A 24,483-nucleotide genomic window follows, 5' to 3' on the forward strand; every position below is an offset into this window, starting at 1 on the left:
AAAACGAGTCGTTATCCGTTTTTTCATTTTAGTTTAGGAAACGAATACTGAGAAAAGGAATTGTTTTTTCGTTTTCTTATTTTTGGTTTTATTTTGAAAAACGAATGAACGAATGATACACGGATTTTTTTCTGTTTTTCATGTGAGCACAAAATCGGAAATCGAAAAAACGAGTCGTTATCCGTTTTTTCATTTTGGTTTTGGACCCAAATACTGAGAATAGGAGTCGTTTTTTTATTTTTGGTTTTATTTTGAAAAACGAATGAACGAACAAATCACGGATTGAAAATAAATGTCATAAATTTATCATCGTTATCGTGGAGAATTTTATCAGGAAAATTATTGAGATTGTTTTATCTCCTAGCCCTATTATGGATGTATTCTATGCGCTCATAATAAAGTACTTGTATAATAAAATAATAATTAATTTTTTTTTTTTTTTTAAATAAAAAAGTAGAAAATGAATTAAACACCAATCCTTTTTATTTTTGCCGATCTGATGAATGAAATGCTTTGAATATGGCCACTCATTGCCAGGAGAGTATAAGGCTGTGGTCACAGACATGTGGATGTAACATTCGCCTCCCATTCTATCTACGAGAAAGGACAAAAACCAAACATTTGCACGCGGTTGCGAAGCAAATCCAACTTTGGGGAACTTTGACTGGCGAAATTGCAGCCATGTCCTACACAGTCCAGATTCAGTCCTGCTAGGTGATTTTCATTTGCCTGCATTCGTGTTTGTTTGACTGCAACCTAAATGGGGCAGAGAAACTGGTTTCATGTGCCAGACTTTAAACTTCCACTACTGTATTTTCATGTCGAGATTATTGAACTATACTTTTTTCTGTTCTACTTTTGTAATGACTACTGCTTGTGATCAACCAATTCTGGACATCTGCAGCCGAAAGCACTTCTAGTGAAAGATTAATTTCTGTTTGTGAAATAAAAGACCATTAACAAATCCATCATTGTATTAGTATAACTTTATAAAAAAATTCAAAATTAACAAATCATTTGTAATAATTTACCTTTGGAGGTAACTGCAAAAAAGTGTTTTGACATTATCACTTAAAGACGTCAAATGATCAGATAGAGTATTTCTTTAAAAAAAGCATTGATTGACACTTGACACTTACTGACCACATCCTCAGTGTGATGTTGACTGGCTACCTAGATTTCATCTTGATCATTTGTCATTTTAAACAGAAACACAAAAACAAAGCAATTTAACTGACACAGTAGTACAAAAAAATGGAAAATATGAATGTACCATACAATGCCAAAATGACAAATGTTACCAGTGCAACTGCAAGCATCTGTGTGCATATCCAGTGTCAAGCTACAAGAAGGGCTAAACTACCTGCACAAAATCCAAAAATCAACATTGAGACATACTTTGTGGCACCAGAACCAAATGAGCAGAGAATAACCAAAAGGCATAATTATTCTTTAGCCTAGAAGTCAAACAGGGATCTAAAAGATGGGCAGGCAGAGTTTAGTCATTCAAAATGGGTAACTAATGTATAAAAAAACAAACTCATCCTTTGGCTTTTGAGAGCAGTGGCTGTTAACTGCTCATAGAACTGGACTGAAAGGTATAAACCACAGTGCCCACATACAGAAAAAACAAACATCTGTGGGGCTACTGATGTTTAGCTGACAGCTGTTTCCTTGGGATACATTAATTTATCAGTTCATGCTTACATCAGTCAAAACATACACAGCCATAGTGCATCCACCATCCCTATTGTTTGTTCTTTGGTACATTTACAGCATGTCATCTTCTCCTCCTCCGTACATGTCTGCCAGTTTCTTGAAGCGGGGTCCCCACTCATTGAGGCAGTTGTAGTCCTGGTCTCCGCTGCTCGACGAGTTCAGAGAGGAGAGGCTTCCTGCATCAGAGCCACCTCCTTCATAGTCAAACACCAGCAGGGAGTCGTAGGGGGGCGCTGTCGGGTCATTGTCAGCTGCCTTCAGGTTCTGCAGAGGAGCAGAGTATATACTCGATGTTATCATTTCATAGAACCTGTCTTCTCTTATATGCTGCAGAATCAAGTCAGGAAAGATGCAGATAGAGAGGATGATGCATCAAGTATCAAACCAAATCAAATTAAAACAGGGCTTAATGTACCCTGGCGTGGTGCTGGCTTTCCGACATATGACTATTTTAGAAAGAAAAAAAAAGTCGAGATAGGATTTGTTTTTGATGTGGTATAACCAATCATCTTCAGCGAAGCAAAGATTAGTTCAACCTACTGATGTATGAGGCCGACAAACGAGTGCTAGCCAATCAGAGGCAGAGTAGGCAGGTCTTGCCAAGAAACATGAGTGTGGTGTGGTAGCCCTGCAACTCGCCTCAAATAGAAGCAACGTTTATTAAACCTGGCAAAGATACAACCTTACTTGAGGGAGCAGTTAAGAACAAATGGCGCTTGGATAGAGGAAATGGTGGAGATGGGAAACCGTACAGAACTTGGTGCCACGAATTGAGGGAGCCGGGTGCTTGCTTCTGCAGCGTGTGTTCGAAGAAGCTGCTGGAATGTGCTCACTTGCCATAAATTAGATGCCAGCCATAAAGCTTCGGCCGTGCACTCTGTCATAGGAGTACGTAACCGGAAACGAAGGCTACAGCTGCCACTGCGCCTTCAATGACCGACTGTGTTTGCGACCACAAAATGTGTGTGTACGTTCATAGCAGAAGGAAGCACTTCATAAGTTTCAAGTTGTCATCTTGTCACTTTAAAGTTGCAGTTGTAAACAATACTGCAGTCATTCACATGCGAACTTTTAATCTGTATCAGATATTGAATCTTTGACTCACATCATCAATGAAGTTGCCAATTTCCTCCGGATTGGCAGGGCGAGGACGGTACTGAGGAGCCGGCATGAAGTTTGGCACCACATCGTTCCTGAACACCTCAGGGCGGTTATCCAGACCACGATGGAGAACACTCAGATCATAGTCCTGAGGGAGAACATGTTTGGGTTGAGCAAAAGCTTCTGCATTTTCATTTGAACAAAAACATCTGTTAGTGCATTTAGTACAGTGTTTCTCAAACTTTTTCAAACCAAGGGCCACTTAACCAATAAAAAAAACTTCACAGACCACCCAACTTCCAAATTTTCCCCAAATCAAGTGGCCTAGTTCAACAGTATATTACACATTAGAGCCTGATTAGATGAATGTCCTACAACATAGCATAGCCTACTCACTCATCATGGTCTCTGTTGCCATCTTAATGTGAACAATTGTGCTGGTTTTTCTGAGACATCGGTGAAGCAGTGTCTGGCTCCAAATTGGAGAATTTCAGTTTCACAAAACCCACTGCACTAATTCTTTTTGGAAAATATTTTCTCACCGACATACTTGTGTCACGCAGGCAAATGTCTCAAAAACAGTCTGGCTACATTGCTGAAGTATAAAAACACAGCAAAACAGCCAATAAAACAAAATAAAAAAAAGTTGAATTTACATCTGAGTTAATTTAACATAAAAAAAACCCCCATCTGTTCTACTCAATATACTTGAATTAAATCTGACATTTTTATGACAATGCAAGGTACAATGCAAAAACTAAAGATCCAACCAAAACCAAGTATAACAATATTGTATTTAGATTCATGATCTGGTTGGTCTTATTTTTAGTATTACTAAGAATTGTATTTTAATTTCACTTAAAGGAGCACTTTGTAGTTTTGGGGAAGAATTTTAAATCAGAAGAGAAAGATCCTCTTTGACTGATTTTTTAAACAAAACTAAATAATCAAACTTTGTTTTCATGACTGAATAAACAATCTGACCTTAAAGAACAACACATTTTATACTGTTTTACTTTGTTTATATGTGGCGGACCCTGCCACCTTTCTATCTTCAAAAAGTGTTCTGGGACCTTATTTAAATCTGAGAACAGCTTGTTTATTCAGTTATGGAAAAAATAAATATTTCTGAGTTTGTATTATTACCTCATTAATATTGTAAATATTACAATTCTGAGTTTGAATTTCTACATAGTGCCCCTTTAATTCAAGTAAATGTTTTGTGAGCAACTTTGTTGTTTTTTTGTAACTAGATACAAGGGACATGTCCTATATATATATATATATATATATATATATATATATATATATATATATATATATATATATATATATCATATATATCATATATATATATATATATATATCACATGTGATATATATATATCACATCCCAACATATATCAAATAAATAACAAAAATGGTTTGAAATAAACATTACATACTCCCCCTATTCGTTTGGAGCAGGTGGCTGGGAATTACAAAATGCTCCTTTAAGATGAAAGAAACTGCCTTTGAGGACAATTTAAAAAAGCAAGTAAATAAATAATTGCATTTTATTAAGAGGTTATGTATTCAACTTATTGTAAAGCCACAGAAAGCATTAATGTTTTAAGCCCCAATTTAAATGAGCTGACAGTTTTAGCAGACTGTTTTAGCAGACCTCAGGTTTTCAGTAAGCCTATTCCACAGGTGGGGAGCATACACTAGAAATTAAAAGCTGCATCACCTTGCTTGCAGCTAACAGTGAACATGTCAATGTCTTTTGCCCCGTCTGCTTTCACATCTAGAAGCTGCTTAAAAAAGCAGGGATGTTGTTGGACTTGTGTTTATTTATTTATTTAGTTAATGTTTGGAGAACGTCTGAATGATGCTGTCTGATATGTGTTAGCATATCAGACGTTGTCACCTGCAGAGTGAAAGCACATGCTTCTCAGCATGTTCATCAAATCAAACATTGGCCCAGATTTCTGCTTTCTAACTACAGGATGCATTTTTTAACGACTTCCTGCTGATCTCTGCCTCTCTCCACGATACTCTTGACGTTAGCCTAGTGTTCACAAACGATTCAATGCAAGAGAGCGATGTAAATAAAAAATCCACATAAGTTGCAATCTCCCCATTATGTTCAGTCACTGCTCAATGCTCACACTACAGTCATGTCATCTCAAATGTAAAAAACGAATGGAGACAACTCGCTGTAGTAACGTTAATACTCTCACCTGAGGAAAAAAAAAGAAGCAGAGAAACAAGTCTGGTTGATTAAATGGCCGTGGAGAGGCGGTCAACATAGCTGTCCAATCTCCGGTGAGAACAGGAGGCGTTATTTTCTAACCAGTCAACAGAAGTATGCTAGCTAACGTTAGCCGCTAGGGTTATTTACCATTGCGTTGTTGAATTCTTGATATCAATCACGTCTGAAATTTATTGAGGCTACCTCCATTGAGTCTGGAGCAGTTCAGGAGGTTTAAGACTGGATCTGTGCACCCCTCACATTACCAGATAATCTGGGCCGACCTCCAGGACCAACCAAGCTCTCCACCCAGATTTGTCCTCCAATTGTCTGGAGGGGCAAATCAGCCCCATACGCCTGTAGTCTGAGTCCGGCCCTAGTATCAAGACATTACTACACATAATAGTGGGTCGGTTTTTACCCTTAGGACATAAGTACCTGATCGTCCTCTCCACCTCCCTCTTCGTCATAGTAATAGATGTTGTCTCTGATATCATCATCCTGCAGTAGAGGCTCCTTCTTCTCCCCTCTTCTCCGTCTCGCGAACAACAGCAGCAGCAACACCACCACTGAACATACAGGGAACAAACAAAGCATATGATAACACACCCACATGATTCAGTCACCACAAGTCAACCCGTTTCTACCAAGCAGAAAAACAAAAGCTAAGGTCAAGTGGTGAGAACTGAGCCCATTAGCAGAAGAGTTAACCATAGTTACTTTTATTGTTAACAATGAAGCAAACCAACACTGAATGTACAGCATCTTCTAACAGGTATAATGTTGGTATCAAAGCCCGCCATGTCATATTCCTGTGCGCCATAGGGCTCAACAATTAACCAGCCTTATTCTTCAAACCTGTCAGTGTAGGTATATACTGTCTGCCTACATTAACTCATCACAATAACGTAGGTGTATGAAGCCCAAATTAACATTACATAATCATAATACTGAAATGTACGGCTCATGTTATTTGGCAAAAACTGTACAGCAGTTTTGAGATCACTGGAGCATTCAGAGCTTTTGTCACTGCCCACAGCTGGGCAGCGTCATACAGACCCAGGTTGATTGTATTCTAACTGCAACGTAATCATCCAGTTGCAGGTTAGGATTTTTATTTGGTATTGCTGAACTATGAGTGAAATATCTTACAGGATTGCGACCAAAGTTGGGAGCCAAAGAGAGAATTCATTTGCATCACAAGTTATAGTTCACATCTCCAGTCTGAGGAATTATTATAAAACATTCTTCCATGATTAAGCTCGATCAATTATAAAACTTACTGAGCAGCAAAAGGATTGCTCCCAGTATTCCGAGGATTATAGGCAGTGGGGGGCCTGCCTCACGTATGCTGCAGCTCACTTGTTCCCCTTTGCAGTCACACACTTCAGCCTGGACGGTGCTGGTCTGCCCTAGGCCCCGGTTGTCTGAAACCCTCAGGACCACAGTGTATATTCCTCTCTCCAGCTCAGTGGCTAAATTCAGAATGATGCTCGTTTCTGCAACAAAGAGGAAAATACAGGAACATTTATTTATAACCAATAATTCCATTAAGGACCTCTGAGTTTCACCTGGGACTTGCTATGTGATTGCATGGCATTAGTTTGTGGCTTGCTATATGCAAAAATAACTTCACCAAGTAGCACAAAAGGTTTCATTTCCAATTGTAAAATTGTAAAATTTTACATACTAGACTCGTTCATCCTAGCCGTCCAGTTGTTCTTCGACATGCCCTGTAAGGAGACGCTGTATGGAGCAGCAAAGCCTTCTCCATCTTTATCCGTTACTAGCAGCAGCTGAGGAGCCGGCTCCTTGTTACACAGCTGAGAAAACAACAGATTCAAGCAACTATTTATCTCACATTAGCTTTTGGTTACAATTACTTCTTAGGTTAGTATTTAATTACTGATTTGAATTTATTTATTTAGTCTTAAACAGCATTTCTTTGAATCACACAAAACCCAGTCAATGTGAATCTTATATTTTATCTGGATTAAAATTAGTCAAAAACATGACAACTGTTAAAATGTTTGGGAAAGGAGACGCACCATGATTGAACGTTTCCCAATGGTGGGTGCATTGTCATTGACATCTTCAAGCTGGATCACCAGAGTACCAGTTCCTGTGGCTGGGACTTCATCTGTACATGTGACAGACATACACATAAACACACATCAGGAGAGCAAAACACAGTTAGTTCAAGGGAAATCCCTACTTCAATAACTTATTTTGGCCCTAAAACTACTGAAAACAAGATGAGTTTTTACAAATGTAAGTTTTGCCTTCAACCTACCATTGTCAAATGCACCAATTAGTGCTGTGTATTTGTTGTCCTTGACAAAGGAGGACTCTCTGTCCATCGGACTTTTCACCTTGATCAGGCCCGTGTCCTTTCCCACATTAAGCCAGCCAGCAGGGTCTCTAATGATTCTATACCTGGATATAAACAAGACAATCAAAGCAAGATGAGTTCAACTAACAAGCTTCTCACTCGTGCGTTCACAGACCAGATCATTTGAATGACATGCAGCTGTTATTTATTATATATACACTGAATGTGTTTTTAGTTTTTGCTAAGTGCTCCAGAATCTATTTGGAAGCTGCACATAAAACTAACTAAACTAAAATGATCTCATCACAGTTGTATGTCTCCCCGCATTAGTCAAGTTGCTGTTCCTGAGATGTGGCATTGAATAATAGCCAGAACCTTTTTTGCAGAATATTATGGAGTCACAGTGCATTTAACCTCTGACCTTGTGGATATCAAGAGCCATAGTTGCATTATTTTGTCCCATTAGACATTTGTATGTCAAATGTATTGTACTTATTGTAGGAATTCTTGAGAGATGGCCAAAAATGTATTTTGTGAGCTCACAGTGACCTTCAGCTCTGACCACCAAATTCTAACCAGTTCATCCTTGAGTCATGAGCCGTTTTCAGACAGCGATGTTTGTGTGTTTAAATCCAGGATAAAAGCCTATTCGCACAGGACTAGCATTACTTGTGGACCTCTGGGAATTTGTAATAATTGTGATCTTAATCCCACGCATATCTGCCATGTCTGTAATCTGTAAATTACACAGAATATTGCCTACAATATTAACATAGAACATAGAGGTCCTGTGAAATTAGTCCCGTGCAAATAGTCATGTCTTTGAAAATAATTTGTATTTCTTTTTAAACCACTGTTTTCTGCCGTCAGATGACTAGACAATGATTAAATTTGATCTCTGTTTATAACAACAGTCAACAACTATGCTGTAAGACAAAGTTCTAACCCCCCAAAGTTCTGTAGTCAAACCAAGGGGAGACCATGGATGTGTGAAGTCATTGTGGTGAAAGCTACCAATGTAATTTGTCCAGCTGGTTTGCATGAAAATTAGGTTGTAGCTCAAATAAATGAAGTTTGTTTGTGTTTTTACAACGTTTTGCTTTAGAGTAACTGATCCTGGAAGTTCAGATCTGTGAAATCATTCCAAATTTAACAAAGTTGACACAATATCCAGGAGACAATGTCTGTAAATACAAGCAAAATACAGACTTCAAGACACCAATGCGCCACACAAAACACAAACGAGGGCTGGTTATTTCCAAATCACATGAGTTCCCCTGATAAAGTCCATTACGAATAAGGCTAAAGTCACACTGAACACCCGTTTCCCCCTTCTCACATTAGCAGATTGCTGCTGCAGTCAGGTTAATAAACAGGAGTGAATATAAATACCCTTTTTGATCCCAAAAGCTGTTTAGCTATCTCTAACGTCTCTGGATCACAACAGAATCTGATGTGATTCAAGATGTTTATTCCTCCCAAGGTCAGGCTTTGCACCAGACTCTCTCCCCAAGAGCTAGCTGCTAGCTCCCCCTCTCAAAATGTTTTGTTTTTTTTGGTTTTAATAGAGACTCCTAGCAGCAGAAATTACATAGTGTGCGTTACTGTCCCATTGCCTCAAGAGGTTTTCTGCCTGACTATAACTACATGATTGCTTACATGGTGCAGAAATATAAGTACTGTGCATAGGATGTGCTGGGAATTACAGATTGAAGGCTTTGCAAGCCTCTACATAAGTTTTCTCATGTTCTCTAAACTCTCTGTTTAACATGCACTTCTAAAGGTTAAATAATTGAGGGAGGGTCACCTAATGCTTATTAAATGATTTTCTTTTTCCTGTTTTCTAGCATTGATAATCTTCTGCTTCAACACAAAAAGTAAAAAGGCACAACAGATTCGGAGCTTACATGACTTTTTGTTTACGTGCAGTGTCTGGGTCATAAGCAGTGTACTGCACTACGTCACTGTCGACAGGAAGGTCCTCCGGTTTTGACACAAGCTTCTCAATTGGATCAAAGACTGGAGCTTCATTGACGTCCTGCACATTCACCACCACTGTGGCGGTGGCAGTGGGCAAGGGAATAGCAAAAGGAACCTCATTCTCCACTGCAACCAACAGAGTGTACTTGCTGTTCTTCTCAAAGTCAAGACCCTGGATGAATGGAGGGAAAAGCACAGCAACACAATTTATCAGACTAAAATAAAACCCAGATTCCTTCCAAAATTTATTTTTTACTTGTATTATTTGCATAACAGAGATTGTTCTTTGAAAAACTGCAATAGGATATTAAAACAAATATTTATCAACATATATGTCACAACTTCAACATTATGGCTTGTAGGGTTGGGGCGATATGACATTATAGAACAGTAGACTTTTGTCAACCTGTAGAGATTTGGTAATTCTGTTTGCACCACGGGAGCTATATCCCTTGAGTAACCTTTCATACAAACACTGTCAGAATCCATAGCAAGCATTGGGCAAGTTGATGAAGTTTCACAGAGTGTACCTTCTTGGTATTCCACTAGCCTGAATATTGCTTTCCTCTCTATTGTCCATATTGCGCCTACGTCCAAATACATTTAGTACTGATAACATAAAAACAGTCATCATTACAAGTCCTCCTCCTGTACACTCTACCCTGACATCACCCCTTACTAAATCAAATAGAGTATTCCCAGTGGGTGAGAACACGTCTGACCAGATAAACACTAAGTCCAGAGTTGCCCTCTCACAACAGGAGATTGAGTATTATTATTAGTATGTGAGGCAGTTGATGTTATGGTATGGACATTTAAAACATTTCTTAATTACCATTACCTGGATATAAAAATTACATATACTGTGACAGATTTTGGCCACATCGCCCACCCCTAGTGGCTAATTTAAGAATTCTTGGTTTACTTCCTACCTTGGCTGTAGAAATGATTCCTTCCTGTTTGTTAATTCCTGTTTTCACGGTGAAAAATCCTCCAGGATCACCATCAACAATCTTGAACTTTGCATTCCAGGCTGGCGTATGTGGGTCATCGCCATCTTCTACAGACATCATGACGACCTGAGCGTCCACTTTATTTTCTGCAACTGTTGCCTCATACTGGGACAATGCATGGGATGTTTGAAAGTGTGGGAGTAAAACATACAGGGAAACAAGGATTACATAAAAGTATGTTGTTGTTCCTTGCTTGATATAAGCATAATTATATTACCAAAAAAGCCTCAAAGTTTATCACATAATCACATAGGAACTGAGTTTTCTCAGCCATTCCTCCCCAAGTTACTGTTACTGTCAATCTTTTCATTCTTGTGCTACATGCATGCAGTTTACATGAATAATGGTGGCAGATTTACAATTGGAATATATACTATCTATCTATATCTATTAGTGATTATCTATCTATCTCTCTCTGTCTATAGACATATACATACTCTCGACCTTGACAGATCTGCTGTGCCTCATTGCGGTTGCTAAACCACAGGGGGCTGTGCAGTAAATTCTGACAGTAAATATGTAAAGACATATGTTATACTTACGGAACGCTGGGTGAAGGATGGAGCATTGTCGTTGCTATCGGTGACTGTAAGGATTACTTGTGCTTTTCCAGTCAACCCTCTTCCGACCATGTCTGCTGCTTCAACCTCCAAAGTGTATTTAGGGTATTTCTGTTGGAAGAGACACACAATGAGTTTAGCACACCAACTGAAAGGCTTAAATATGTTGCCTTAATTTCACAGATTTAGTTGGAGCAGAATCCCTGAAGACATTTCTCACTAAACATGTATGTTTCACACACATTTTCAACACAGCATCACAGTCGATCAATACAATCACCACAGTTTCAAGGTAGAAACCCAAGATTATTGTCACCAATTCAGTACCAAATGTTAAATATGGTCACAATCTATGCTTCTATTCTGGATTAATGGCGTTGAATGATAGCCAGAAAAGTTACGATACACACAATTTTATCGTGCTGAAAACATGCCGCGATACCATTGTGAGACTGTGATGATATGTACCAACATATCACGTGATTGTTTTGCCTGTCAAGCTCATGGATCTAACAAGGGAAAGGGAATGCAGTGTACTCTCTCTCTCCTAGTCATTGTATTGTTCCATTTAAACAGCAGTGGGCGTAATCATACACTCAAGAAAAGACCTTATCAGTCGGTCTTTACGTGTTTGTTCCAAACTGGGAAAACAGGAGTCTGGCTCAAACGCAGATCATTTCAACAGTTAAAATAAACATTGAAAGTCTGCCAAGACAGGCAATATATGTTTTCAAAGCACTTACCTCTCTGTCTAGCCCACCCCTATTGACCCTGATGGCTCCAGTGTGTGGGTTGATGTCAAACAGGTTGTCACTGGGAAACTTTGGGTCCTGACTTGTAATACGGTAACGGAGTTCTGAGTTATCATTATTTGGTTCATCAGCGTCTGTCGCCACGACCTTTATCACCTCAAAACCTGGATAAAAAGAAGTAAGAAGTGGAAGTTAAGTTCAGAACCTTCTTGATGTATTTTACAAGATAGAGGCATACAAAGACAAGAGTATGCTAGTTTTCATTCCAACCTTATAGCCCCTTTCAGACACAACACACTCTCACCACTGTCCTCTGAAACTCATAATTTCCACTGGCTTGCACCATGCCATGGCGGTTTATCCCTACGTTGAGCACAGACTGAGTACGCCACTCTGCACACTGCTGTGACTGCACTGGACCTAGTGGCGAGCAGAGCTTAAATCACACTGCGTCGGAAAAGGACCCTAACAGTGCATGTGATGATTGACATACCACGCACACCACAGTCTGTTAAATCATTTCGTCCTTAGTCTGGTCTCAAAGCACTGTATGAATTGTTAGACCCCATAGTGGATTAAAATTACCCCAAAACATAAAACAGTGTACAGTCGATGACCACTTACAGATAACATTAGAAAAGTCTCATTCAGGACTGGCACATCCACTTAGTAGTGGACTTTTTTTTTTTTTTTAACAAGAGTGGACATCTTTTTCAGGCTTAGATCCAGTGACAGTACCTTCTGGTGAGGCCTCAGCAACTTCTCCCAGGTATGTTGATTTAGAGAAAATAGGGCTGTTGTCGTTCTGGTCAATTACATGGACTATAACTTCCATAGGAGTCTCAGCGTTTCCTGAACCATCTGCCACAGCATGCGCTTGAAACTGCATACAAACACACTTATATTATGATAATGCATGCAAGAATGATCCATGTAGATGCTTTCATTCCATATCACTACAGCAGAGAGCGATGCCATACTGAGATTACAGCCTGCATTAATCAATGCCTTAAAGGATCCTGGTGTAATCTCTTGTCAGTTTTTAATTCAGTGGGCATTCAGTTTCCTGAGAATGCATTTTGGACAAAACTATCTGCAGAATTGAGCATGGGTCAAACAGAAAGATACAGACTGATTAGGGATGTCCCGAGCCGATCTGCAGGATCGGGACCGATATGGGCATTGTTTCACTGATCGGGATCGGCAATTTTGCCACAAGCCGATTACTTTTACGTCAGCTGTCGTAAAGGAGCACAATTTGTAGCAGAACGCAGACACGCATGTAGTGTTATTCTGGCAACCCTGCGGATAAAATGTCTGCAGTGTGGAAATATTTTAAATTAGAAAGCAAAAGCAGTCCAACGGCGACATCTGCAATACGGTGGTAACAAAAAAACTGCATTTAATACTACACATTTGATACGGCGCATAAAAAACAAACACTCAAAAAGGAATACAAGGAGTTCACTCAAGCAATACAGGCAAAGGCTCGGAAGTAACAAACACTATTGATACTTTCAAAAGGAAAGAGAAATGTCCTCGAGACAGCGACATGGCCAAAAATATTACAGAGAGGGTCATTGAATTCATCGCTCTGGATAACCAGCCCATCTCCGTGGTAGAGGATCAGGGTTTTCGCTGTCTTCTGGAGTTTTTGAATCCCCGGTATGCCCTACCATCTCAGCATTACATTTCTGATACCGCCTTACCGGAGATGTACAGCCAAGTTCGTGACCACCTACGAGGTGATTTAACAGATGAGCGTTTTACTACAAAGCTGTACTCAGTTAAATTGAAAAGAGCCAAAGACATTTTTTAGTTACTGACTTTGTTTACTTGGTTGTTTTTGTTAAAAATAAAAAAAAAGAAAACCAATGTTGCAATAGGATATGCAGAATAAGAAAGAGCCATATGAAAGTATTTAATTTGTTTCAACAAAATAAAAAAACCTATTGAAGGAATATATATTTTTCTTAATGCAGCTGTATTATCTAGGAAAATATTAGTTAGGGCTAAGTATCGGATCGGGACTCGGTATCGGCAGATACTAAATATTAAATGACTCAGATCGAGATCGGGGTAAAATAAAAACCTGATCGGGACGTCCCTTATACTGATTCAATAATTTTTTATTTGCCAAAGCATTTAAGTTTGTGTCACCATGTCATGCAGTTTTGATGTAGTTTTTTTTCAATGAACTGAGAAGTTTACATCAATGTCTGTCAAGTCTTTTAATATACGTAGTTAAGACTTTGAAGGAATCTAATTAAAAGGTATGAATATATATTTTTTCTTTAAGCCACCACCTGTAGGGATGTAACGGGACACAAAAGTCACAGTTCATCACATATTTCAGTACAGGGGTCACTATTCAGCACAGGTTTGGTACAATGGGGAAGGCCAGGTTTCTTTTAATTTATTTTCCAACTGATGGTAGTGCAGTTACAGTTTGTTCCACCTAAAATTACTGTTGTTCCATCCAAGATAGTTTTAAGACATTAAAAATAAGATGCTAGCGATGCAACAAAACCTGACAAATAGGGGCAAAAAGAGAAAAAGAAAAAAAAACCTCAGGTGAGGAGATGATACATGATACAAAATCCTAACATGTCATGAGTCTGCGTGTTTGTTTGTACATTTGTTATGTCTAGATTGTATATGTATAGAAAGGATACGCACCACATACTTGGATGTTTCCTCTCTGTCCAGTGGTTCAGTAAGATACAGATTACCATTGTCTTTGTCCATGGTGAAAAGACCGACAGGGTCCTGATCGGCTCCTGGGCCAGTGATGCTGTAGTAGATCTTCTTTATTTTATCTTCATTAGAACGAATCTGGACAAAACACACCAGATTATACAACAATTTCTGACCTGAACAATCATTTTAATCCTGCGAATTCAACCATTTCAGTAAGGAAATAGTGCAGGCCATTTATTTAAATTTCTGAGGTACAGAAGCCATACCTGCAACATTAATGAATATGTGAGAAAAGAGGGACATTTTCAGGGGTTTCAGAAAATGGAAAATGGAAAATGGCCCCCATCCCAATATAATATTACGCCGCAGATTAATACCAGGATGGGAAAGTACAATTATTTTTAATTAGTCCTTAATTAATAGCTCAAAGTGCAATCATCACTAGGAAATCAGGAGATCCACGAGAGAAATTCCTAATCAAAGCAAGAGAAAGGTTTATTACAGGGAGACTCATTCTACTGCTATTCTGCTACTATTCTACATCCTCTAATCTCTCAAGTCGGTGCTTGTGGGATGTCTGGATAACAGTGTTGTTTCATCATGTCAGCAATGGCATGCCTCAAAACAACTAGCGCCGTCGTTATTGGAATGAAAAAAACAATTGCATTTCACATAACAAGATAATTAAATTATTGCCATAAGAAATCTCCTTTGTTAATCCAAGAAAACAAGAAAGTTAATTTTATATCAAGTTAACAGGGTTAGTTAATCATTGTAACTATGCTTTCCTTAGGGGCGAGTGGGGAGGGAGACAAGACAATTAGTAGCTCCATTTGAACATACTGTAGAAGTTTTGAAAAAAAAGAAAATCAGATAAAGCTTAAACATAGATAAGAAATCAGCTTAATGACAGCAGTGGAAACGAACACTGAAACAAATATTCAAAATTCAGTTGACACCAAATCCAAAAGGGATTTTAATTCCTCTTACTTGAGATATTTTGATGGGGAAGGGTCCTCTGTCATTCTCAGAACGACTGATGACTGGAATAACCCATTCCCTCTTCCTCCGCCTCAGCCCTTCACCAGACTTGGGAAAATGCAGTATGGGCACGGCATCGGCTGTACTCTGGGAAAACACAAACACTTATTAAAAGGTGCACTATGCTAGGAAGAAATGTTAATGAGAAGAGAGGGATCTTCATTGGCTGATTTCTTTTCTGCCCAAACAAACTCAATCAAACTCTCTTTGTTTTCATGACTGAATAAACAAACGAACCTTAAAAAGGACAACACAGTTTATAATGTTTTACTCTGTTCATATGTGGCGGACCCTGCCACCTTTCTAGCTTCAAACAGTGTTCTGGGACCTTATTTTCCTCTGAGAACAGCTTGTTTATTCACTTATGGAAAACATACATATTTCTGATTACGTATCAGTACCTTATTAATATTGTAAAAAATTTCAATTCTGAGTTTGAATTTGTTCTACAAAACAACATAGAGCCCCTTTAAGTACAGAACACCTCTAGAAATAAACCAATTGCAAAGTAATTCACTATATTATTGCAGGCATTAGCTTAAAAAGCTTTATTTGCTCATCACAGCCGTGCAACTGTCCAACATTTCACTTTGTTCCACTTAGCATCATCCACATCTCCCAATCAAGGTCAGCTGGGACAGACACAACCCTAAGTAACCCTGCTCCCAAACAGGTATAGATAATGGATGGATAGATAATGGGTAATGGTTGGATAATGGATGTTGTTTGTCCCAATCAAGGGAAAAAAAAAAAAAAAAAAAAAAGATTTTTTTTTTTTTATGTATTTTTTACTTGTGTAGCCAGGTGAACAAGAGACCAAGACTGTTCTCAGACTGTTAAGACAGTGTTTTCTTATTCTGTAGGGAATTATTACTGTGTTAGTTTCTTTTTGTTTAGGTGACACTGTCACTTTAAGAGCGGCGCAGCGGTAGGTTGCGCGAGATCAGGGGGGATCATGGGAAATGACGGCGTTCCCGTGCAGAGTTAGCTACACGGAAGTAGCAGTAGTGGGAGTGAAAGACGGACTGATGAGGTGTGTATTTTGATGTCGCGTGTGAAAAATATCCCTATTAACATCGATAAAGCACAAGAATGGTTACGAGTATCAGCAAATAAGATGATGATTAGTTTGATGATTTGTTTTTCTGTTTTTATTTTATTTACTCAGAAAGAGCCACTACTGTTGTCTGGTCAAGTCTAGAGTCACTTTTAACTAGAGCAGATGTCTGGGACACAGAGATAAGTGTTTGAAGTTCATAAGCTAACTGAGGTTTACCGTCAGTGTGACGTACAGTGAGGAAAAATATTTTGTTTGTTTGATACTGATTACCTCAAATCCTCAAAATTGCAGTGTTAATGCTGTTTCTTTTATAAATGGCAGTCGGAGAATAAAAGACCCACAATAATTATTCTACTGTGTCCGGTCTCCTCATTTATGACCTGGCCACACTTGTTTACAACAAATGCAATCTCTGCTGTTGTATTTTGTTATTTTTCAATTCAAGTTCAGTAAATCACACTTAGTGCTTCACTTTGAATATGAAAGTTTAAAATACATTTGTGATTTTAGTACCCTCCAAGGTTAAAAGGTGACTGATTTGGTGTAAATAACAACTATATTAATACAGGGGTCTACCAAGCCCAGGGGGCCAGAGGTCTAGAGAGGCCAGGAGCCCCAAAACATTTGTGGCATGTGAGCAAGGATGGATTACTGAATGAGCCTACCGGGCCCAAGAGGTCAAGGGGCCCTGAAGCCCAAGTCGTTGCGTGAAGTAACTAAGTCAAAAAGCAAAAGGCCATGAATCTGAACGAATTTAGGTATTGCCCTTCTCCAGCTGGCAATCCCAAAAATGCACCAGAATACAGGAAATCACATCAACCAGACCCCCAGACCCCCCTTCCCCCATTTGCACCCACTTTCGTAGAAATAAGGTAGGGGGGGTCCTTATCCATCTGTGCCCAGGGGGGGAATAGTTCATAAACAGTCACTGTATTAATACAATTTATAATGTAACATTATAGTGTGACATCTGTGTCAATAATTGTCAAGCACAGGTGACTCTGCGTTGGTGGGAGGGGGGCCCCAAATCAAATTCTGCTCAGGGCCCCCAAAAGGCTTGGGCCGGCACTGAGACTGGGTGAAAAGTACTTATCATTTATATAAAGGCCAAGATAATGATGAAAAAGTGAATAACCAAATACACTAATTATTTGTCCATAATATTTATGAACAATAATGTTTTTCCAAAGAGCCCTGATGAAAACTACAGAGATAGTTCATTGCAGCCTTCATATCATCTACTCTGGCTTTAACAAAATAGGTGCTGAAAAGTTCCACATAGACACTGTCATAAATAATCAAGTCACATTTTAATACTAAAATAATGACACTGTGCAAGAAAATCTTTGAAAATTGACGTCTCACTAGTGTTCACATCATATAATATTGTTATAGCCATGAAAAAGACATGGCAAGTTTATGAAAGCAATGAGTTTTTCCCTGTTCATAAAGACATAGAGGGGCTTTATTAAGACTACAAATGGGGTTAGAAGTTTCTCTAAAGCCCTTTCAGCAGTGTCTCTAATCTTACCACAGCGTTATTAGCAAGGTCCTCTTCAGTAAGGTGGTACTGATGTTTGGGGTGTTTGTTTTGTCCATGGTGAAGCTCAACATTTTTGTGGTGGTTCACATGCTTATTCGCATGGTGCAGTACCCTGACAGTAAGAGTCCTTTTGGAACCTTGTGAGTCCCGGGAGTGGATGGTGAAGTCCTGCTGTCCTTCATGAAGAAAAACCGGTCTCCTTACCTGGAAGAATTAAATACACTTATCAGAAAAGGCGAACATGCTAGTAACAGTTCTAGATTTAAGAAAGCTTTCTATGTCACAATCTAACTTGGGCAAACTAACTGCTGGGGCAGTTTGGGGTAGATTGAAAACGGTGGACAACAATAGTGTTATTGCTGTTCAGCTTAATCTCGGAAAAAATTGTGATGGGTTCAGCAACAAGAATTCATATTTAAATCACCTTGGTTTCCCAATAAGAAAACCACGATGACATGCAAGTATTACATCTTTCATAGTACTATAAGAAAATTCTCCACTCCTTTTACTTTGTATTACCCAAGCAGTCTACCAAATCCCAAATCATTTTTAAAAATCATACAGGCTTTAAAGGATGTGTGACGATTTGGGAGAGATGAGAATTAGTTTAACTATCAAGTGTTAAATTTTACTGACCATCAATGTACCGTCTGTCTGTATGCTGAAATAGCTGTCATCACTGCTGACAAGAAATCTTGTGTGGTCTGTGCAGTCAGTGAAGCCCACTAGGATAGGACAGAAAAATATGTATCCATTAGAAATGCAGGACATACAGAGACAAGAAAAGAGTTGAAAGTCTTCAGTACATAACCACACATCCTGCACAAATGTGTCATTACTTCTTCCAGGCAAACAGCAACAGATTACATGTGCATCTACATCATATACATATTCATAGATACAACATCAGGAAGCTACAAATCCTAATATGTGGACAAACATCTTCAACCCATCAGCACAGTTTCAAGATTAGTATGACCTGATCCAATGGTTGTAGTCCCTAATGGATCTCTTAAGCAAGTTTTGTCATTCGGCTTTTTGTGTGTTGTTTATCAGGGTTCCTGACTGACAATTCACATGGCTTTTGCCCCCATTTTTGCACACAGTGTGACTAAATTTTATAAGTAGGAGGACTAGTGTGACTTGCAAATATACCCCCCATGACTTTGTTTTTGAAAATCATTGTTTATCATGTGAAATACCTGAAGTTGTGTTTTCACTCTGAACTACCACAACAATAAAAGATAAAGAATATAGTTGGCAACAAGTGGGCTCAAGCCTTTTTCTCTCAAGTAGCTCAATCAGTCAAAATCAAACACCTAGATTAAATGTTAGGCCCAATCCCAGTGTCCCACCTAAAGTCTTAAACCCTGAGTCCTCAGGGACTTTGACGTCACCCAGAGATGCTCAAAGTTGCATCACCCTCTTTGAGGGCAAATTTAACGAAAGTCCAGCAGCAAAGTTTCTGCAGTTGGTAGCGCTCCTCTAATATCAGTGCACACTAGCAGGTTATGAGCATGGTTTGCTAATGTTAGCCTATAAAGCACTGTTAACGTCAGCAGCTGGAAACAATGCAGTTCTGTTTAATTTGAAGACTTGATTGATAGCATGAAGTTGTGAACGAGGTGCGAGCACCAAAGCTTTTTTATCTGCATCAGGTAAATGGCAAATGGTGAAGGTTTCCAAAAAATTAAGCCTTAGCTTGACATATCATCCAAATCAAAAATAATTCTCATTTTACTTCAACACAAAAAAATCAAAAAGTTATTAATTACTGAAGCAAGAATGGTTGGACAGATAGATGCCTAACTATCTGGCTCCACTCCCCTCTTTCCTGACTGCACTGGGATAACCACCTGGAAAACCAAACTGTTCTCACAAGACTTTCAAAATAAACTAGCTCAGTTACTAGGAAATGATAATCATAGCTACCTACTTCCAAATATTACAAATGCAATAAATATTAGATTTTACACATTTTAAAACAAATTATCCACATATTTTAAGACATTTTAACTTACTGTAAAAATGAACTGTGAATACAACAACCTGGAAGTAATGTGAATATTCTTTTCACTTCCTTCTTAATCTATGTAAATTTCTGTGTAACAAATGAACTGAAATTATTAAATGCCAATTACACAAACATAACATCTGCATCTGCATTAAGGCTCCTAAAAATGGCATTGTGATAATACCTGGATTGCAACAGTGAGAAACCACCACAGTGGAAGATACCATTTTGCCAGTTTTGGTGAAATGACGTCAACTAATGATACTGTATATGAGAGTCTTGAAGGGTTGTCCCATTTGATAGGAGATTTCAAACACTACCCCTTGCAGCAAAGGGGGTCACATGAAACCAATGGGTGGGGGTAAAAACTGAAAATGGGATTGAGTTTACCTAGCGTTAAGTTAGCTATCTAGCTAATGTCAATCAAAAACCACATTCAGCATTTTTTCCCCTCTTACTGCACAAGCACTTCCTCTCCTATGGGCACGGCAGAGTAAGATTCCCTCACTTAAGCCAACATATTTATAAAAACAAATAGTAATTTCAGGATTTGATTTGGATTTTTGTTTTACTATTCAAATTATATGCGACTTCCGAAATGTGTTCCGACAGCTGTAGTCTTCAGTATTCAAGAAAGACCAAGACTAGGCTCAGTGAAAGAGCACATGGTAGCTTGTCCCCAGACATGGAGTCAGTGTTGTGTGTTTTGTTCCTGTTCTGTTGATTGAGTTCTTGTTCTTCATTTATACAGTATGAAAATAACTGAATTCATATTAGTCTCTATGACCTATAATTTTACAACTACAATAAAAAGAAGAAGACAGGCCTTATTTACTCCTTAAAATACACATTATTGTACATTTATGTTTGTGATGTAGCTTTGAGATGTTGTCCTTTGGTCACTAGGGGGCATCCCTTTCCTTCTAAGAACTTAAACACAGGATATTATTATGCATCAGCCACTAAAACAGGTTGTGCCGACATAAAACAGCTGATCAAGTCCAAGCACCAAACTGACAACTGTACTGTTGATTTGGTTGTCCCAGATGAGTTTGCACAGTGTATATGTCAGCATGGTCAGTGTGGACTCCAAATGTATGCTGGGATAGTCCCCGGTGACCCTGCACAAGATAGTCTGCATTTGAGCAGGTTTTTTTCAGTCTGGGTGCCTGCGTTTGCTCCTCCTCCAAGAAACAGGCAAGTTACACTCGGGCACAAAGTTCACTGTCAAGTCATATTTAAGCTCACCTTGACCGCTGCATTTGTTTTCAGTCCGTCTCTTCTGATCACAAAAGACACTTCCTCTACATTCATACTTTTCAGAAGACTACAGGTTAGAACTTAACTGTTGTTGAAAAAGTCTTTAAGCTACGTCGAGCAAACTAAAGCAAACTAGAAGCCTGGCTTACAGCAGTTTAACTTGGTGAAAGATGAGCAACGATGTGACAATCAAACACCTAGACCACAGCACAGCATTCTGCTGAGACAGCTGACAAAAACAAAATGGTGGAAAACTTTCCTGACCTGATAAACACGCAAAACTACAGTAGCATTTTAAAAAATCGATTTGTCAAAGTTACAGTCCAGTGAAAACATAGGAAATACATAATCCATTCCAGTCAAACTGACACAAAAATAAAATCAAGTAAGACTTTCTTTGAGTATTTGGCAACATCTGAAAAGGTGAGGCCTGCAAAACAGGCTTGAGGACTTTGTTTTACCCTACAGCATTACATGAGGTGTGGAGTGAGTGCAAGCTGAAGACTGACATTGTTTGGGCTAAGTGAGAACAATGTGAACCGCTTATCTGTAGAAGGCCATCTGAGGCAGAGGAGTATGTTACATGTGTGACTACAACTTAGGTCTCGATTCCATAACTCAAATGTGTTTAATACATTTTGAAATCTAACAATTATCCATATAATGATACTGAACAGTGGAAATGAAAACCACACAGATTATTTCAGATGGCTGGGTGTGCATTAATGAGTCAACAGCTTCAGAGAATGTGCTTACCTTTGCCCAGTGTCATGTTTTCCCTCAGGTGCTTTTTGTCCACTTTGAACATTACCATATTTGACTTGAATCCAGGTACACATGTTGTTTCCTCAGTAGTCGCTGAAGTTGAGGTCTAGGAGAGGAAAAATGTCTTTTAATTTAATCATAATCCAGATGTCTGGCAAATGTCTGGTTTTATTGAGGAAACTCACAGTGGCATTCGGTTTGTGTGAACAAAACACAGTATTTCATGAACATTAAAGGGGGTCTATGTAGTTTTGGAGAAGAAATTAGAACTCGGAATTTGAATATTTACAATGTTAATGAGGTGAAAATACAAACTCAGAAATATTTATTTTTTCCTAAGTGAATCACCAAACTGTTCTCAGAGGAAAATAAGGTCCCAGAACACTGTTCGAAGCTAGAAAGGTGGCAGGGTCCGCCACATATAAACTAAGTAAAACAGTATAAATTGTGTTGTTCTTTAAGGTCAGTTTGTTTATTCAGTCATGAAAACAGAGAGTTTGTTATGTAGTTTGTTCAGGCAGAAGAAAATCAGCCAATCAAGATCTTTCTCTGCTCATTAACGTTTATTCTCCTAAACTACAAGAGTGATTCTTTAAATTTAATCCACAACTGCTGAAGATAAACTGAAAATACAATGAGCCATCTGGGTCTGTAACTAACGAATGTTGTCTTGATCAATTTATCTCTCAATATTTTTTGTTTTGTCTATGAAATATCACAAAACAGTGAAACATACAAGACAGGTGATAACTAAGTGAGATCTCCTGTCCTCAAATGTGTCACTTTTGTCGACCCACACACAAAAGGCAGGCAGTCAATTTAAAAAGAGAAAGGCAGAAAAAGCAGCAAATTCACAGCTGCAAATCTACAACTAGCACATTTGTTTAATTAAGTTCAGTTCAACCTGTTATCTTCAGCAGTATGTCCCACCACTGGAACTCTGGGGTCTTAAATCACAATCTTCAAAAATTCAGTCTGATTCTGTAAAAACTATTATGTGCTCAAAAACATTTTAAAAATTAAAGTGGCTAAATGACAAACGTGCTATACAAGCGATCAAACCGAAACATGTTGGAGTGGAATTTCACCTGCTGACAACGTCATCAACAGAACAGGGCGAGGCCCGTGGAGAGAGACTCCTCGAGGGGAGGAAGACTCCAATTCTAAAAAAAAATGGTGATTGAAACTGTCTTGTGTTTTAGGAGTTTGACAAATTATGGTCGACAATACTTTTAAATTACATGTGATTTACCACTTCCACTTCGATTCAGCCTCGTTACACGCACGAAAGAGCCCTCATTAACAAACAATTTCGCCATTAATATCCGCCCCAACCTGCGGTGCCCGCTCACTTAAACACTGGGCAGGGCCGCGGCAAGTGGTGCGACTGATTAAAGTAAAGATGTTTCTGTGAGGTGAAAAGCTGCTCGCTGCATAAAAACACATTCACTTCACAAATTGTCAGAAGTAGCGAAGATTTCTAAAAACACTAAATTGGTTCAATTCGTTGTGAGTAAGTAGGGTACCAACATTAACATTAATCATTAAGTTACACAGAGAAAAGAGCAGCACAAAAATGGGTGGGAGCCGATTGGGCACAAGAGTTAACGACAGCAGGAACTCTCACCTGAAAAACGACGATTAAAACGGCCCAAAGCTTGAACCAAGCCGTCCCCATCTGTTTGTACGTCTTCAATATTCCTGCTATGAAAGTGAAAAAACTTTGAAAACGAACTGTTTATATATTCCTCCGCGACGTTTCGTGGTGGCTTCCTCGTCTTGTCTCTTGAAGGTAGTTTCAGTAACTGAGTGAGCTCAGCCAGACGAGTTACTGCAGGTACTTTCAGCGAATGACGTCAGTTTACAGGTGCGCGACTTCCGTGTTCCTGTGACCATATCAGTTCTTCATATCTGTTACTTCCTTTTCATGCTTCAGCACATCATAACCAGTATGCTGAGTGTTCTTCCTGAGCTCTATCTGAGCTCAACTTTACGTCTTCCACACACACATACACACACACACACACACACACACACACACATACTACTCACATCCCGGAATTGTCTTCTCAAAATCGAAACATTCCTTTTATATCGACATATCTGATCAGTTTTAGGTTCTCTGTTTTGATTAGAGATATGGTGGTTGTTTATCAAGAATGACGACCTAAAGATAGGTCAGTAGCTGAGGAGGACTGGGAAAGGATTTTATATTTGTAAAGTCATTACTGTAAAACAACATGACAGTGCTTGTTTGGTCATTAGTGTGAAACCAGAATGAAAACCACCCGCCAGCTCCTAAAAGCCAGTAGAGGTTTCAAGTTCCCAGTTTCTGTACGACTAAATGAGTGCCTTACTTAATTCTGTTCTATTTAAAATTTGATGTTTCTTCACTCTGATGTTTTCTTTT

The 24,483-nt window shown here is 38.8% G+C and overlaps 1 protein-coding gene across 1 annotated transcript; it reads right to left on the reverse strand.

Moving 5' to 3' along the window:
• Positions 1-968: 968 nt before the first annotated feature.
• LOC141009600 (B-cadherin-like) lies at positions 969-23,911 on the reverse strand. The gene is made up of 18 exons (XM_073482271.1): positions 23,701-23,911; positions 22,065-22,179; positions 18,671-18,759; positions 18,023-18,238; positions 15,381-15,518; positions 14,370-14,525; positions 12,429-12,573; positions 11,682-11,854; positions 10,921-11,049; positions 10,298-10,483; positions 9,293-9,537; positions 7,347-7,489; positions 7,102-7,193; positions 6,744-6,876; positions 6,337-6,552; positions 5,492-5,622; positions 2,825-2,968; positions 969-1,983 (listed from the first exon to the last, which is right to left on the reverse strand). The coding sequence occupies exons 1-18, from the start codon at positions 23,749-23,751 to the stop codon at positions 1,771-1,773; spliced, it is 2,715 nt and encodes a 904-aa protein (XP_073338372.1). The 5' UTR covers positions 23,752-23,911; the 3' UTR covers positions 969-1,770.
• Positions 23,912-24,483: the final 572 nt, after the last annotated feature.

Source organism: Pagrus major, chromosome 15, assembly GCF_040436345.1.
Source record: "Pagrus major chromosome 15, Pma_NU_1.0".
Lineage (NCBI taxonomy): Eukaryota > Metazoa > Chordata > Actinopteri > Spariformes > Sparidae > Pagrus > Pagrus major.